The 19,128-nt window shown below is 39.8% G+C and overlaps 1 protein-coding gene across 2 annotated transcripts in view; it reads right to left on the bottom strand.

The window, feature by feature from the left end:
* The window catches only part of ADAMTS12 (ADAM metallopeptidase with thrombospondin type 1 motif 12), a 321,601-nt gene that overhangs the window by 112,639 nt on the left and 189,834 nt on the right, over window positions 1-19,128 (bottom strand). For both annotated transcript variants that reach the window (XR_008380258.1, XM_053592503.1), the window contains exons 6-8: window positions 12,304-12,428; window positions 8,421-8,570; window positions 110-253 (exon numbers count right to left, since the gene is read on the bottom strand). Coding sequence is in view for 1 of the 2 variants with exons in the window: in XM_053592503.1 (XP_053448478.1) it covers window positions 110-253; window positions 8,421-8,570; window positions 12,304-12,428 (419 nt within the window). In the remaining variant the exon portion in view is untranslated. The remainder of the gene's footprint in view (window positions 1-109; window positions 254-8,420; window positions 8,571-12,303; window positions 12,429-19,128) is intronic.

Raw genomic sequence — 19,128 nt, 5'->3', positions numbered from 1 at the left:
GATGGAAACGAGCCTCTCCCAGGCCTCGGCTCCTCTGCGTGACAGTTAATGCAACTCCCAATTTCAAGGAGACTCCAGTGAGGCCGCCCTGAAGCACACTGTCACTTACTCCAGGAAGCGGGTGATATACTCCTTGCTGCAGGTGGACCAGGTCAGCGGGGTGGGGTCATACTGCAGCTGGCGGGACATGATGTACGGGTGCCTGCCCACAGGCTCACAGTCGTTCTCCTTCCCGTCGTGCTGGATGCCGAAGCTGGCAGGACCCGAGAGCACAACAGTATCAGAGGGCAGGCATGGAACAGAAAGAATTCCACGGTTTCCCCAAAGCCATAATAACCCACAGAGAGCTGCCCACGTACAGAAGGCAACTGTTCACAAAGTGAGACTTTAACATTGGAGGGGCACAAGACTTTGGCTCAAAGATGCAGCTGTGGGAACCACATGGCTAATTCAGAAAATTCTGTTTGGCAAAAAGCCAAAACAGCGGTTCTCAACCTGTGGGTCACGACCCACAGGAACTGTATTAAAGAGTCGCGGCACTAGGAAGGTTCAGAACCACTGAGCTAAGAGCTTTGTTGAGTTAGGAATCAGGAGGGTGAATCCCACTCCAGCTATCTGGTTTCTCCTGCTACCCCAAGCACAGCACACAGCACAGAAAAACAAACCCTTCCTTTTCCCTTTTCATCATAATTGAAGAGAGAGCATGAAAGGAGAACCTTTGGGAAACTTTGTCAAAGGCCAGCAGCTTTGAGGGATGGATTCCTTTCTCCTCTCGCTACAGGAATCTTCCAGTAGCTGGAATGTTAGGGAGACCTCTTAGCTCAGTGGTTCAGAGTGGGGTTTTTGAAGACAAATCACCTGGATTTGAATTCCAGCTTGGCTACCTAATGACCTGTGAGTTCCTGCAACTTGCCTCATTTTCCTCCCCTGGAAAATGAGGTCGTCGTCCTTGTAGTGCTAGCATGAGGTCAGAATAGAATAAAGTTTGAAAAACCACTTAGCAAGGTGCCTCACACATAATAAGGGCTTCATAAATTATAGGAATTTTTAAATTATTGTTTTAAAAAAAATCACGGTCTAGCTGATTTTTCGTTTCCATATGAGGAAGTTTAGACTTTGAGATTTGTCAAAAGACGCACAGCCTATTAGTGGTGCATTCTTGTCTACGTGATGTCTTTGGTCTGTTTCCTGACCTCCACTGACAGTGCTGACCTGGGGAAACAGCCTTAAAGCCCCCTAACGGGCTTACCTGTCCACCACAGCCAGGGGCTTCCTGGGAAAGAAGCCAGCTCAGAAGCATCTGTTTGTGAGCCCCACTCTCAGCATCCCCCAGGATGCATTCTAAGGTTTCCACAAGAACTCTCTCTGAAGCCTTAAACCTGATATTGGCTCAAATTTCCAAATCTGTAGGGTCTTGTATTCTTCAAAGAGAAACTCAACTCTTCTGACTATGAAACTCACATCCAACTTTAATGAAATCTTCTGATCAGCATTAGTACCTCTTGCAGAGAACAGTATTTGGAAGATTTAGAGATTTTCTTTTCCTTTTTTTTTTTTTTTTTTGCGCATTACGATATTATTGACTTTCTTACCAACTCTAATCACATTCCACATGAATGGAAAACTTTCCAAGGAATCAAAGATGTAATCCACAAAGCTCTTGCCACCCACCCACAAAGAATGTGAGTCAAGGAAAGCTTCATTCTGAGCAGATTTTCCCCAGACTGTTGCAAACCCAGTCCTATTCAGCTCATGATGTATTCTACAAGTTTAACTGTTCAAGTTTAGTATAAATCTTAAACTGCAAGCAAGCTTCTGAATATCTGCATGAATAACAGTCTTAGCTATGAATATTCTAATACACCAAGTCATACAGCTAGGCCTATACACTGAATGGCTTTAAAGCTATACTTAAAATATATCAGTTCCCCCCAAAAGCTCATTTTGTTCCATCAAAAGTTTTCAATTAATTAAAGCATTTACCCTCTAGCTTGATCACCTGTCTGCACTCCATCTTGCAAGAATAAAGCAGCACTACTAACAAATGTCCCTCTGATCTGTGTCTACTATCTCCCAATGGGTGATGCAGTCCTGTCACTTGGGAGCAGTGGGTCAATGAGAGTAGGGATAAGGAATAAAAGCCTTGCTTCTCCAAGGTGTTCATAACCCAGGAATGCATTTTCTAACATGTGAGATGGAGTCTGACCAGCATTGGGGCTAGAGAGCCCTGGGCGGTCTGAAACAATTTACAGGTTATTAGATTTACAGGTTATTAGCCAACTTTACTTCATCTTCCATGTTCCAATTCCTTTAAAGTAGATTTGCCAAATTACAGACATGAAGTAGAAAGTTAAGTGATGGCCTGGGTTTCAGGGTATCACTTGGGCGAAAACCTCCATCCCTTGCCTCTCTCATTAATGCATTACGGTGCATTGGAAGGAGCAGAAAATGAAAATATCAACACAATCTTTTCTTTTCTTTTTTTTATTTATTATTTATTTTTTATTGTTGGGGATTCATTGAGGGTACAATAAGCCAGGTTACACTGATTGCAATTGTTAGGTAAAGTCCCTCTTGCAATCATGTCTTGCCCCCATAAAGTGTGACACACACAAAGGCCCCACCCCCCTCCCTCCATCCCTCTTTCTGCTTCCCCCCCATAACCTTAATTGTCATTAATTGTCCTCATATCAAAATTGAGTACATAGGATTCATGCTTCTCCATTCTTGTGATGCTTTACTAAGAATAATGTCTTCCACTTCCATGCAGGTTAATACGAAGGATGTAAAGTCTCCATTTTTTTAATGGCTGAATAGTATTCCATGGTATACATATACCACAGCTTGTTAATCCATTCCTGGGTTGGTGGGCATTTAGGCTGTTTCCACATTTTGGCGATTGTAAATTGAGCTGCAATAAACAGTCTAGTACAAGTGTCCTTATGATAAAAGGATTTTTTTCCTTCTGGGTAGATGCCCAGTAATGGGATTGCAGGATCGAATGGGAGGTCTAGGTTGAGTGCTTTGAGGTTTCTCCATACTTCCTTCCAGAAAGGTTGTACTAGTTTGCAGTCCCACCAGCAGTGTAAAAGTGTTCCCTTCTCTCCACATCCACAACAGCATCTGCAGTTTTGAGATTTTGTGATGTGGGCCATTCTCACTGGGGTTAGATGATACCTCAGGGTTGTTTTGATTTGCATTTCTCTAATATATAGAGATGATGAACATTTTTTCATGTGTTTGTTAGCTATTCGTCTGTCGTCTTTAGAGAAAGTTCTATTCATGTCTCTTGCCCATTGATATATGGGATTGTTGGCTTTTTTCATGTGGATTAATTTGAGTTCTCTATAGATCCTAGTTATCAAGCTTTTGTCTGATTGAAAATATGCAAATATCCTTTCCCATTGTGTAGGTTGTCTCTTTGCTTTGGTTATTGTCTCCTTAGCTGTACAGAAGCTTTTCAGTTTAATGAAGTCCCATTTGTTTATTTTTGTTGTTGTTGCAATTGCCATGGCAGTCTTCTTCATGAAGTCTTCCCCCAGGCCAATATCTTCCAGTGTTTTTCCTATGCTTTCTTGGAGGATTTTTATTGTTTCATGCCTTAAATTTAAGTCCTTTATCCATCTTGAATCAATTTTTGTGAGTGAGGAAAGGTGTGGGTCCAGTTTCAGTCTTTTACATGTAGACATCCAGTTCTCCCAACACCATTTATTGAATAGGGAGTCTTTCCCCCAAGGTAAGTTCTTGTTTGGTTTATCGAAGATGAGGTGGTTGTAAGATGTTAGTTTCATTTCTTGGTTTTCAATTCGATTCCAAGTGTCTATGTCTCTGTTTTTGTGCCAGTACCATGCTGTCTTGAGCACTATGGCTTTGTAGTACAGACTAAAATCTGGTATGCTGATGCCCCCAGCTTTATTTTTATTACTAAGAACTGCCTTAGCTATACGGGGTTTTTTCCGGTTCCATACAAAACGCAGAATCATTTTCTCCAAATCTTGAAAGTACGATGTTGGTATTTTAATAGGAATGGCATTGAATAGGTAGATTGCTTTGGGAAGTATAGACATTTTAACAATGTTGATTCTTCCCGTCCATGAACATGGTATGTTCTTCCATTTGTTAATATCCTCTGCTATTTCCTTTCTGAGGATTTCATAGTTTTCTTTATAGAGGTCCTTCGCCTCCTTCGTTAGGTATATTCCTAGGTATTTCATTTTCTTTGAAACTATGGTGAAGGGAGTTGTGTTCTTAATTAGCTTCTCATCTTGACTGTTATTGGTGTATACAAAGGCTACTGACTTGTGGACATTGATGTTATATCCTGAAACATTACTGTATTTTTTAATGACTTCTAGGAGTCTTGTGGTTGAGTCTTTGGGGTTTTCTAAGTATAAGATCATGTCATCAGCAAAGAGGGAGAGTTTGACCTCCTCTGCTCCCATTTGGATTCCCTTTATTTCCTTGTCTTGCCTAATTGTATTGGCTAGAACTTCCAGCACCATGTTGAATAGTAAAGGTGACAGAGGACAACCTTGTCTGGTTCCAGTTCTAAGAGGAAAAGCTTTGAGTTTTACTCCATTCAGTAAAATATTGGCTGTGGATTTGTCATAGATAGCTTCAATCAATTTTAGAAATGTGCAACCTATGCCTATGAACACAATCTTTTCTAACTAATTCAGGAAATACCAATTTTTTTTTTTTTTTTTTTTTTTAGGAAATACCAATTTTGTACATATAACGAGCAAAGCTCTATAGCTGAGGAAGGCTATTAGGTGGATATTGCCTTTTATATATTAATACATATCACAATATATAAATGAGAGAATTTTAGGTTTCAGGTTTTAAAATTGTCTCTTAGAAATGTACCTTCATTTTTGTTAACTCATCTTAGGGGTCTAATAAAGGTGATATGAGACCTTCAGTATAGATGGCTGTTATACTCTAGGGGCCTCACAAATGGATTTCTAAGTTTTCTCTCAAATAAACCATGGGTTTTCTACATGTACAATGATGTTATCCTTGAACAGAGATAGTTTTGTTTCTTCCCTTCCAATCCGTATGCCTTTTATTTCCTTTTCTTGCCTTACTGCACTGGCTAAAACTTACAGTACATTGATTAGCATATTAACTGCCATGGAAGTTGTGTGCAACGCATGCTAGTTTTGAGTCTGGGGCTCATGAAGCATCTATAATTCATATGTCTTTTTACCTTGGGTATCTTGAGAACTGGATGGGCCCTAAGGAAAAGGTTTTTTTTCTAGTGTGTCAGTCAAGGTGATAAGTGGGTAAAGTAGAAATCTTTGCCTTGTTCCTGATCTTAGAATTTATTCAGTCTTTCACCATAAAATATAGAACAGTAATTTTTTAATAGATGTTCTCTATCAAATTGAGGAAGCTTATTTTTGAGAGATTTTATCATGAATGGATGTCAAATTTTGTCAAATGCATTTTTCTGCATCAATTGATATAATCATGCAATTTCTCCTCTTAAGCCTGTTGCTATAGTTGATTACACTGATTGATTTCCAAATACCGAGCCAGCTTTGCATCCCTGGAAAAAGATCCCCCTTGGTTATTGCGTCTAATTCGTTTTTTTCCTATTTTTCTAAATTCTATTCACTAACATTTTGTTAGTTTTTTCACATGTATTCATTAGAATATTGTTCTTTAGTGTTTTTATTTTTGTACTGTCTTTCAAATTGGTAATAATGTAATACTAGCTTCAAAAAATGAATTAGAAAGTGTTCCCTTCTCTTCTACTCTGGTGGGTTTATACTGGGTTGTTGACAGGTTTTTTTGTTTTAGCATTTGAAAAATATTTCATGGCTTCCTTTGGGCCTTCTCCTCCTCCTCTTCCTTCTTACTTTCTTTAAAACTGGGGTCTTACTTTGTCACCCAAGCTGCACTGGCATGATCATAGCTCACCGACTGCAGTCTCATGCCCCTGGACTCAAGCAATTCTCCTACCTCAGCTTCCCTAGTAGTTGGTTCTGGACTATAGGCCTGTGCCACCATACCTAGATAATTTTTTTTTTTTTCATTTGTTTAGGAGACAAGGACTTTCTATGTTGCCCAGGTTGGTCTCAAACTCCTCAAAGGATGTTCCATCCTTACTTCCTAAATAGCTGGGATTACAGATGTGAGTTACCACACCTGGCTAAGCTTCCACATTTCCTGATGAGATGTCCACTATCTTTCAAATTGTTTTCCTCCTATTATTTCTGTCTCACTGCTTTCAAGATTTTCCTTTGTCTTTGTATTTTAGAAGTTTAATTATGATAGGTCTTGGCATGGGTTCTTTTAGGGTTTAACCTATTTGGGATTCTTTCAGCTTCTTAGATCTGTAAGTTCATGTTGCATCAAATCTGAGGAGTTCTTAGCCATATGTTCTTTGGCTACTTTTTCAATCCCATCTTCTTTCTCCTCCCTTTTCTGAAACTCCCATGACACATATATAAGATGTTTTGTTATAATTTCATGGGTCCACAAAGCTCTATTCAATTTTTTTTAGTCTATTTTTATTTATTCCGATTGCAAAAATTCCTGTTCTATTTCCCAGTCCACTGATTCTTTCCTCTTATTTCTCCACTCTTGTTGAGCTCATTCACTGAGCTTTTTATTTCAAGATTATATTTTTCACTTCTACAATATCCATTTGATTCTTCTTTGTATCTTTCATTCCTTAGCTGAGACTTATTATTTTTTCATTTGTTTAAAGGCTGTTATTTTTCTCATGACTGCTTTGAAATCTTTGTCAGCTGATTCTTACATTTCTTTTGTCTTAGTATTGTCATGTATTTATTTCCTTTTGTTTCATTTAGTTTGAGATATTCCTACTTCCTGGGCTGATGAATGATTTATATTGAAACTTGGAAGGTTTAATATTATGCTGCAGATCTTATTTAAATATTCCATTTTATCCGGCTTTTGTGACACTGCTCTGACAGGGGAAGGAGCTGCTGATATCAGTGACTTGACTGGAGGCTAGCGGGGCCAGGTCCTTCCACATTAAAGGATTGGGAATGTTTATATGTTTTCACAGAAGAATAACCTTCGCTTTTTCAAGTTATCAACATGCCATTAACTATATTCTTGCCTTTTCTAAATTAGCATTCTGTCCTACTTCTCCTGCATCTCCAACCATTACTTATTTATAAATAAGTCACTTACACTCTCTACCTCTGAATGTCTGCCAACTAAGGACACTAGGATATGTCATATTTACCTCCAGGGCTTTTTGAAAGGCTCTAGCAAGTTACAGTACCTAAGAAATTGGGATTTCAATTTTCCCATTTTACAGATGAGCAAAAGAATGTGGACAGGTGAGGGGAATTATCTAAGGTCATAATAATGGTTTATAGAAAAGCCAGAAAAAGCACTCACCTTCTCCAATTCTCAAGGCAACATAATGCAGGTAAAATTATTTTGGAAAATTCAAATGTTTTATGAGAAAAATGGTTAGCAAGTCCAGGCTGGAGAGACCAGGCCTGGAATAATCCAGTCTCCAGGGTTCTTCTCAATCCTGCCTTTTGTCTAGTTGCACAGTCAGAGTAGGCCCCAGCTTTCTTCCTTTTTTACAGGGCGGAGATGGAGTAAAGATGGTGGTTACATGACAGGCCGGGGGTAGAGTCCAGTGGTTTATGTGACTCCCCACTCTGAGTTTCCAGTTAGTATGATGCTCTCTTATTTGTGGTTAGCAAATACACTGACAAATAAATAAGCTAAGCTCTTTCCTCCATGGGAACCTCTGATCCCATGTGAGTTCAGAATCCTCATTATATCTTCACTCAAACATTCTGAAACCTGCCATCAAGGAATTCACCTAATCAAATTCACACATTTTTGCAGCAGCCTGGACATCCTGTTAACTGCTGTTTGCTTTATATGGTCCTTCCAAGTTTACAGCAATTTTCAGTCTCCTATTTATTCCATGCTCTCCATTGATACTCATAAGTAAAAGGGGCTAATAATCATACCTATTTTAAAAGGTTGTTGAAAGGATTCAATGACATGATAAAAAGCACAATAGAATAAAGGCACAAAAACATTAGCTTCTGTGACCTTTTGTTAATATTAACATTATCCTTTCATAGGAACTAACTAGGGCTCATTCTGGAATTAAACAGCTGAGTTAATGCCTATCTCCTTGCCTCTGCTCCGTTCATTATAGTGTAGAAACTTGGAGGGGTCCCTGTGGTTCTGTGCTATTTGGGGATACAATTGGTCAGGGCAGAGGCTGTAAGGTGGGTTATAATCCTCACCTTACAGATGAAGAAATGGGGGAAAGGGTGAGGAGAGTAAGTCTTAAGTCACAGTGCAATCTGAATCTCCCGCCCACAAGTTTAAGGTGCCTTCTATTCCCTATGCTGATACTAACACATGAACATGGTGAGCAGATCCTGGTTTCCTTGGCCCTTTACCTGTGTCCAAGCTCATGGGCAATTGTGAAAGCCAGAGGGAGTCCTGAGTCCTCATTGATGTTACAGCTCCGGTGAGGCTGGCACATGCCTGACAAATGAGACAGACCCAGGGTCTCACAGGGGCGATTGACACCAGCACAGATGTCTTTTCTGAAAGCAGAGAATAGAGATGCTCAGGTTCTAGGTATAAATTCACCTTCTATGTGGTCTGTAAACATACTTAAATTTTTTTTAAACATCCACAGGAATGTAGGAAGCAAATGTTGAATTAACTAATATGATTCTGATTTTACCTTTCGATAAGTGAATTGCATTAATATTTTAAAAATGTGGCAAATGTCTTCTTTGAATTGCATTTGCTTTGGATTTCGAGAGGCCAAATTACATAATTTTGCCAATATGAGAAAGTTTTATTGAAAACATTAAAGTTAATTTAAACTTTTAAAAAGGGCAGGTACAATCAGCAGTGATTGGGGTATTTCAAATGTGAAACTCCTTTTTGGTCTTTGGTTTGTCCTCAAAATTCATCTGAGAACTTTTTCTCATCCATTAAAAAAAAGCAATTGATCCCATCAATCTGTCCGAAAATCAATTCAATAGTCTATCCAATTCTATGACACTAACAGCAAAACATCATAGCATATGAGAAGATACTACATGTATTCTCTCTCTCTCTCGTGGGATATGTCCTCTTTTCATCAGGAATCCACTGTTGCCTGAGTCTGGAAAACATTCAAAAAGAAAGGAAACATCCTAGGATCTCAGAATATGCTAGTTACAGCTTTTAAGTACAAAGCCATGCTTCCATATTCTGGTAGAGAGCATTTCAAACACTAATAGAAGTTTTGAAGGAGTCATTAATTAGTCATTTGATTTTCTTCAGTACAGAGAACTCTTTGCCAAGAGTGACTAACATAAATGCCCATGAAGTTCTGGGCTTTAGCAATTGCAAACCTGCAGTTTGTGGGGTTTGTGTGGGCACCATGTCTAGTAACAAATGGTCTCTTACTTTTTAAATTCCTTAGGCCATGGAAAGGATCCAGGCTTTGAGAGCTTGTGTGAGGTTTCAGTTCTCCAGGTGGCAATGACTGGGACAATAGGATAGATGAAAGTGGTCAATGTTTCAGCTACGCACCACAGATGTGAATCATCACCCCTTACTAAGAATAACCACTGCCGGTGTTTCAGGTTCAGAAAACTGGATGATACAGTCCAATGATTTAAACAATTTCTGGGTCTATAGGAGAACCAGTCAAATGCATATGCACCCCTGATGCAGGATGAATTTGTTACTATTTTATTCAAACAGTCCAGGTCTGCATGGAGCTGCTGGGAAAGGATGGCTGGTGCTCATTGTTAGTCTACCGACTTCCTTATTTTGACATGGCAGGAGTCAAGTCCACTAAATTTATAGAGTACCTGCTAAATTTCCAGCACTAAAGAGGAAAAGAAAAGGTAACAAAAGGATTATAGAAATATGGTTCTTGTAGGCTAGAAGCTAAAGCTTCCAGAAGGAGATTAGCCGTTCCTCCACCATGCACTGGAGTCATTATGGAAGAGAAACTGTGCCTGGGCACACAGCCACTAGCTGCACATGGGGAACAAACACAGCGTGTGCTCTGAGCCAAACCTGCCTCCTACAAAATGCAGCTCTACAAAGAACTCTGTACATGTGGGTCTCAGGACAGTCCTTCAGAGGCAAAGCTCTGTCGCACACCTCCTTCCCTCTCTGATCCTATTTTTTCAGAGCAGTGGTATTCAGTGGGGGAAGGTAATCTTGCTCCTAGTGGACATTTGGCAATGCCTAGAAATGTCAGAACTTGGAGGAGGGTGCTGTGGCCTCTCGCAGGGAGAGGTCAGACATGCTGCTCAATATCCTACAGTGCACAGGGCAGCCCGGCCGAGGGGGAAGAATCCTGCCTTATAGCTTGGCAAGCTCTCCATTGTGGAGGAACTGGTGAGGTTCATCACACTTCCTGTTCTAAGGAAGAAAAATGATGCTAAGTAAAAAGGCGAGCAGCTCCTTCACATGCAAATCAGGTAATAATTAAAAATTGACTGTTAGGGTCAAATTACCTGGACTTAAGTCCCAGCTGCACTCATTAGCAAAAAAAAAGATTGTGAACAAGAGACATACCCAGGCCTCAGTTTCCGTATATGTAAAATATGAGTTATTAATAGTAGTCAGCTCCCAGTGCGGCTGTGGGGAGAAGATAGGGCAACACTGCTCTAGCAGATGCAGCAGCCTGGCTGGTATCACACGGTTCACACACACAGCCTCATTAACTCACTGCACAGTGTCATTAACTCACTCCCTTGCTCCCATGAGGAAGAGAGGAGCATTGCTTCTGCTCAGACACAGAAAGACTTCCCGCCCAGACTGAGACCTGCACCTGGCCTTCTGCCCGTGTCTTCAGTGTCCCCAGTCTGTCTGCTAGCCCCCCCGAGCCCCAGAGCCTACATTTTACTCCTACCCCAACCTATTTCCCAGGGGTACTTATCAATCCAAGGTGTCACAGATCCAGCTACTATAGGTTATGTCAAAAACTTCCCTGGGAACACATTTGCATTTAACCATGTTTTCATTATTTTACTGGGTGTAATGGCTCACACCTGTAATCCTAGCACTCTTGGAGACTGAGGCTGGAGAATTGCTTGAGCTCAGGAGTTTGAGATCAGCCTGAGCAAGATTCAAACCCCACCTGTAAAAAAAAAAAAACATTACCCGCATTATGGCGGGTACCTATAGTCCCAGCTATTTGGGAAGCTGAGGCAGGAGGGTCACTCAAACCCAAGAATTTGAGATTGCTGTGAGCTAGGGTAATGCCACTGCATTCTAGCCTGGCTGCAGAATGAAACTCTGTCCCTCCCTCACCCCCACACAAAGAATACTTTCACCAAAAAGAATGATTCTGGCTTGGGGATTTAGATGAGAGCAAGGCAACATTTAGACACAACGGGGGCTGATTCTCAACCCTTGTAGACATACTATGTGCTAGGATGATTCTCTTGAGTGGAGAGATGACAGGCCCAAAATGTTCAGGAGCAGCCTGTCCACAGGGACACACTTTCACCCACAGGGCCTTTTAGTGCATGAAGTTTTCTGTGACTAAAGGGTCAGACCAAGGGCCTCGTCTCCATGGACTTTTGAATGAATCTGCATAAGGTCCCCAATAAGAACTTACTTTCTGTCATTCTAATGTATGAGGAAGCCCTTTTCCTAGAATATAGTAGGTGCTTACTAAATATTTATTGAATCAATGAGCAAACACAGGCTTTGAAGAGTGAGGGTTGATCAAGAAAGTTTACTGGTTTCCCATAGCTATCAGTCCTGGAAGCTTTGATGATTCTTATTGGCATCATAGGGCCTATGTGTGATCAGAGTGAAAGCATAGCTCCATGGGGCACAGAGGTATAACCATACCAATCTGTCTACTCGAGAAGACCTGCTTCCTTATCCTGTCCTCAATATCCACCACAGATGGGTTAAAAAGAGGACTGATTTTGTTGGAAATCCCATTGGTTAAGAGTAACAGGAACCGTTAATGAGGAAGCTGCAAACACACTTTCTGAGTGTATACAGAGATGCAAGAAGAAGCCAGTTTTAGAGATTTAATAATCACTGGAATAGGAAAGAGGTCTGCATTTTGCCAGCAGATGCAGTTTATTAATAGGAAGAGCTTTGCTGTATTAGCAAGTTTGCTGACTTGCCCCCTCACTGCTGAGGAAGTCATGAATTGATTAGATTATAGATGCTGCCTTGACAAATGACCAAGAATAGCAAAGAGTGGTGAGAATATCATGAGTCTGAATACCTGGCAAGCATTTCACCTGCTATCCCTCCCCACCTTGCTGCCCCTGGGTCCCTCTTAGTCTCAGGTACCTGGTGAGAAGGACGGCCACATCGTGATGGACAGGGTTGAGGTCACTTTTGGGATTGATGCTCTTCTGCCACTTGCAGAAGCTAGACAGTGTCTTCTCTGCGTGGTGAACTATTTTCAGTCCTTGCTGGAGAAAGAAGAGAGATTGGTACAGATGAGCTCACTGTGGACAGGGACTGTGCATTGGGCATTTGTCTCCAGAGGCATACAAGTGAGATGAGCTCAGAATGGGTACATCAGACATTTGATAGGTATTTGGCAGAGGCCAACTTGCTCCTTGTGTCTAACCCTCTGTTCTAAGCACTAACACTCTTATGACTTCCACTAAAAGAACCTGAAGGGAAAAACTCTAGAACAGAAATTGCCACTGGAACAAGCAGCCCTTGAAGAAAAATTAAAAATACATTAGCAAAGACCAATAGTTGTTTGAAGTTCTATTTCTAGTGGCTCTCTGTATCTTAAACCAATACAATTCCCAAGAGGCATTTTTATTTCTAATGAAAAATAGACTTTTAGTAAAAATCTGCTTCTTCTCATGAGGTTTCCTACTAGGCTGGGGTTGTGCCAGCTGTTTTCTCACACAGAGTTTTCATCTTGGTTTGACACATGTGGGTAAGAGACAGAGGATAAAATAATCCCTCCAGGTTTCTGACCAGTCCAGTTGGGAGAACTGGTCATTTGACAACAACTAAGATGCTGTAGCAGGTGCCCCATCCTGCAGTTTCAAGGACTTCGAAGGCCCAACTCAGTCCTGAGTCATTCCTCTGGCCCATAATTACTCCTGGGACTAGGAAAGGAGGATTTATTCCAATTTATCAGGATAAGGACTTGTTAAGTGGGGGAGAAAAAAAAAAGTATAATTAGTTTCAGAGGGACTTTAGTTTACTATGAATATCCAAAGGAGAAATCCCTTCCCCTTTGTCCCATTTCTTGATATAGGGTGGATTCCATCAAGAGGGTGACAGCCTCCTCTGGCCCACTCTAAAGTGGGTTTTACTCACAACTTCAGGACAGTCTCTGTATCAAATTATAAGCTTGCTTTTTCACCAGTCTATATTTTGATGAAGCCCACACCCAACTCAAACAAGGCCTGAGGGGCTTCACTTGCCTGTTAAAGGCATTCTCAGGTTTTCCCATCCATACCCATTAACTACCATAAACTACCTTCCTCTCATGAAGACACAGAAAGGTGGCTCCTCATGCATGAAAATTCACTGAGCTGCTCAGCATAAGGAATTTAAATAGAAGAAATAGATTATTCGATAATCTTCATTGTTACATCATCCTACATGATGTGTGGCTGGGGAAGAGAAGGAAACCAGGGACGTGAACTAGGTAATGTAACCAGCCAAGTTATACTTATACCAGTGACCCTCCCTGGACAATGGCAAACATCCCCACCCACCATAACAGACTGGCCAGGTGGCATGAATCAGAAATGAAGGGATCAGTAAAAATGGGAAGAAAAGAAGCGGGAAGAAAATTGAGTGAGTATGGAAGGGAGGAAGAGAAAGGAGAAAAATAAGGAAACATTTCTTGATCATTTACAAAGTGTCAGATGCTTTCATATATGTGATTTCATTTAATTACCTCTATTCAGCATTATTTGTGAAAAATGTATTATTACTTATATTTTATAATCAGAAGAAATTAAACCTCAGAGAAGTGAAGAACTAGCTCAAGTTCACTCAGCTCAGATATTGAATCAAAGTGTATGATAACAAAGATTCTTAGATGAAACTTATAGTTGCAATTCGTCACCAGCCTTAGTAGAATAGTGCCTTGGTTCTAGCTACAGAAAGGAAGGTGGATTATCAAATAAAATGTCAACTATGATCAGGTATCTTTTAGGTCTGTTGTTAACCCTATATTTCTTTGTTTTGCATTGAGAGAAGAGTTCCTTTAGACAATAGTCATTAATTTAACATTACCATTTGCAACTACCAATAGCATTACTGTTTACAATTGTTCCCCCCAAATGAAATAACTTAGGCATAAGTTAACAAAACATGTACAAAATCTGTATACTGAAAATTATAAAATACTAATGAAAGAAATCAAAGACCTAAACACATGGAGAGACATACTATGTTCATGGATTTGAAGAGTCAACATAGTAATGATATCCATTTATTATCTCAAGCTATTCATCTATAGCTTTATTGAAATTCCTATCAAAACTTCAGCAAGATGTTTTGAAGGCATACTCAACTTCATTCTAAAATTTATATGCAAAGGTTCAGGCCTCAGCTTAGCTAAAACACTACTGTAAAAAGAGAAATAAGGTAGGGTGAATCACTGTACCTGATATTAAGGCTTTTTATATATCACAAGAAAATGTGATACAGGTGCAGGGATAAACATATAGGTCAATGGAACAGGCAGAGAAGTCCTAAAATTGACCCACCCCACACGCCCATCTGATTTTTGACAAAGGTAAAAAAGGAGTTCACTGAAAGAAAGATAGCCTTTTTTGATAAATTGTGCTGGTTATCAAGAAAAAAAATAGCCTAATTGAAAAATATATAAAAGATCTGAATAGACATTGCTCAAAAGAAGACTTATGAGATTATATATATATATATATATATATATATAGACTTATGAATGGCCAACAGGTCTATAAAAAATGTTCAATGTCACTAAAACTAATGTTAATTAAAACCATTATAAGTTACCACCTCATAATTGTTAGAATGGCTGTTATAGAAAAAGTAAAAGGTAACAAATGTTAGAGAAAATGTGGAGAAAAAGGAACCACCGTACACTGAGGGCACATAAATGAGTATAGCCATTATGGAAAACAGCATGGAGGCTCCTCAAAAAGTTCAAAATTTTACTACCTTATGACCCAGCAACTACACTACTGGCATATATCCAAAGGATATAAAATCAATACATCAAACAGATATCTGCACTCCCATGTTCACTGCAGCACTATTCATAATAGCTAAGATAAAGAACCAACCTACATGGCTGTTAACAGATGAATGGATAAAGAAAATTTGGCATGTATACATTACAGAATGCCATTCAGCCTTAAAAATGAAGGAAATACTTCATTTGTAAGAATGTGGATGAACTTGAAGGACATAACGTTGAAGGATATTACGTTAAGTGAAATAAAGCAGGCACAGAAAGATAAATGCCCACATGATCTCATTTATATGTGGATCTAAAAAAGTAAAACTCAGAAGCAGAAAAGAGGGCCTGGCAGTAGGGTTGGAGAGATATTGGTCAAGGGATTTCAAATTTCAGTTTAGACAGGGTATGTTCAGGAGGCCTATTTTACAATATGGTGACTGTACAGTATTGTGTAGTTGAAAATCACCAAGAGAGTAAATTTTAAGTGCTTCTGTTGGATTTCAACACTGTGTGTCCTTGGTTCTTGGTGTCCTCCTGGCAAAAGAATGACCAGACCCACCAAAGTTAGGCAAGTAAAAAACAAAGTTAATTGAGGGAGAAAAAAATAGGTTCTCTTAAAAATAAGAGCAAGATACAGGTTCACAAAGCAAGATACATTTGCCAGAGATGATAAATGGACCCTTCCTTGTTGGGACAAGAAAGGCCTTGATTCTGACCAGGGGTTTTGTTTTATACCATTAGGACTAGCCCCACTTCATGTTCAGAGGCCACTTTGGAACCATTGAGTCTTACTGCCCATAACCTCTCTGAAAGCCCATTGTGGGGTGTGAACTGCAATGTAGATTAAAGTTAATGACATGATAATTAGACTTAAGGTTGTTCTAGGTCACCTTCCATACTCTACTGTACTTCTGCTGCTCTGCCCATGGCCTGGGGTCCTCTGCTCCCCTTTTCTCTGGTAGGTAGATTGGTAGGGTGTTCACTCCTCCTCCTCAGGTGTGGCAACTACTTGGGACAGGATTAAGCTGGGGCAGCACCAAGATGGGAGTCTGAAAGCCTTCCTTTTGTCTTTTTTCCCTAGGGGAACTGAAATCCTAACTACCTAATTTTCTCACCATAAAAAAGTATGTGAGATAATACATGAATTAATTAGCCTGATTTAGCCATTCCACAATGTCTAGATATTTCAAAACACCATGTTGTACACCATAAATATATATAATTTAAATGCATAAAAATGAGGGAAGAGAGAGAGATTAAGATCGAGACTGAGAGAAAGGACCAAAAAAGATGCCAAAGCCTTGATGAACAGCCAAAAAGGAATTATACCAAGTGTGAGAGAAAGACTTCAGGTGGGTAATTCCAAATTATCCTGTCTTCTATACATCTATGTCCCAGTGAGATTCTACATAATAATAATAAATCTGCATACCATGTGCTTACAACATAATGGCTTATAAATCACTTCCGCATCCTTCATCTCATTTGATTTTCCAAACAACTATGTGAAGTAGCCAGGAGAGTGATGATTAAACCCCATGGACAGATGAGAGGAAGGTTTACGCTGTTAACTAGAATTGTTTGCTAATAGTTTGCAAGAGGCAAAGCCATGTGCAGCACCTAGAACTTAAGATTTGTTACTTCCAAGACTCCTACTTGAAAAGTTTTATTCAACCTAAATAATAAGAATATTTTTGCCTGGTTGCAACTGATTATATCAATGGTTGTATTTATAGTTTTCTTTTTTACATATTTATGTTTTCTATAGCCCCTCCATTGTATTATAAGCGCCTCAAAGATGTCATTTTCTCTATAACTCCCTAATTTGCTCTTGTAGATGAGCAGGTATTCAAGCCCTGATGATGATGAAACACAGAAAACTTAAGAGACTCTACCAGAATGCCTGGCAAGGTTTCAAAATACCTGTGGCTATTTATGAAATGCAACAATCATTAAACCAAAGACTTCTAAAGACAGCTAGAAAAAATCTTCTAGATGGGCATAGTGGCGGGCGCCTGTAGTCCCAGCTACTTGGGAGGCTGAGGCAAAAGAATCACTTAAGCCCAAGAGGTTGAGCTTGCTGTGAGATGTGATGCCATGGCACTCTACTGAGGGCAACATAGTGAGACTCTATCTCAAAAAAAAAAAAAAAAAAGAAAAGAAAGAAAGAAAGAATGAAAAAATCTGGGCGGCACCTGTAACTCAAGGAGTAGGGCACTGGCCCCATATACTGGAGGTGGTGGGTTCAAACCCGGCCCCAGCCAAAAATTGTAAAAATAAATAAATAAAACTATGTATCTTCCATATTCTACAAACAGCTAGATAACTAAAGATCTGATCAGTTCTCAGCCACATTCTCCTGCCAGCTATCATTTGAAATGGAGTGGCACTTAGCAACAGTTAAAAAGTAACACTCTATTAATAATTAGGCTACCAGAGGCAAGATAGGGAAGCCTCTAAAGAGAGAACTCTTTAGACTTCATTAAAATTCTAGAGAGTCTTTGAAAGACTTTTCTCTATTTCACCTCACCATGCCTTTGCACCTGTCCCCACTATCTTTCTAACTCAGCATTTGTTTTATTGTATGAAAGATAGTAGGAAGCAGCCAGGTATGGTGGCTCAGCCTATAATTTCAGCTCTTTGGGAGACTGAGGAGGGAGGATTGCCTGAGAACAAGAGTTTGAGACCAACCTGGATAACATAGCAAGACAATCCCTCTACCTCTGCCCTGCCTCTACAAAAAAAAAAAAAAAAATCAAATAAAATATTAGCCGTGCCTCGTGGCACAAGCTTGGATAGTCCTACCTATCAGGGGACTGAGCAGGGGCAGGAGGGTTGTTTGAGCCCAGGAGTTTGAGATTGCAGTAAACTATGATCATACTGCTATACTCTGGCCTAGGTGACAAAGTGAGACCCTGTCCCCCCACCCCCGGCCCCCCCAAAAAAGGAAAAAGAAAGATGCTGGGAACAAAACATGATAAACTCTCACTCCAGGCACCAAGAATTAAATGGTATAGTTGTCCTTCCACTTAAAATGGGGTTATGTCCCAAGTCAAAAAATGCATTTAATACACCCCATCTACTGAGCATCATGGCCTAGCCTAGTCTATGTTAAACATGCTTAGAACTTACATTAGCCTAAAGTTGGGCAAAATCATCTAACACAAAGCCTGTTTTATAATAAAGTGCTGGATATCTCACGTAATTTACTGAATACTGTACTAAAAGTGAAAAGCAAAATGGTTGTATGGGTACTAGAAGTTTGATTTCTACTCAATGTGTATCACTTTTCCGGCAACACGTTGTAAGTAAAACTATCCTTAGGGGACATTTGTACTTGGGTTCTGAGTATTAATGGCCTGTCATGGTTCTTGAGAGGCCCTGGCATCTAATTTATCCTAGGAGTTTGTTCCTTGGTGGCTTTGATTTATATCACACTTATCTCTGCCCTGGAGGAATGTGATAAGGTTCCTACCAATTTGTTCCTCTTTCTTACTAGAGCATCAGTCTCTATCAGACTTCTAACTTCCCCACCCATTACACAATGGGTTCAGGGACAAACAGCTTGATTCAATAGCAACTCAAGTTTTCGATTTTTTTTTTTTTTGGCCGGGGCTGGGCTTGAACCCGCCACCTCTGGCATATGGGACCAGCACCCTTTTTTTAATGAGAGGATCTACAGATTGCAAGTTCAGATTAAAATAATAATGAAACAGGTATTTTAATAAAGAGACATAAAGTAAACCAGAGAATAGGGATTTACATTAATCTGATAAAAGAAAAACAATGGTCTGAATGTAATCAATACAATTAGTTGATGGATGTAAGCTTTTAATTAACAAATAAAATTAAGCCACATGGTTATGTTCAGAGACTCACAAAACTTTACAGTCCTTCCTGGATGAGTGTGGGTATTTCTAAAACTCTTCTCCATAAAAAAGAATAATCTTTCTTTCTCCAGT

Source organism: Nycticebus coucang, chromosome 1, assembly GCF_027406575.1.
Source record: "Nycticebus coucang isolate mNycCou1 chromosome 1, mNycCou1.pri, whole genome shotgun sequence".
Taxonomy (NCBI): Eukaryota; Metazoa; Chordata; class Mammalia; order Primates; family Lorisidae; genus Nycticebus; species Nycticebus coucang.
The sequence above is the reverse complement of the archived record's forward strand: the minus strand, read 5'-3'. Positions and strand labels throughout refer to the sequence as shown.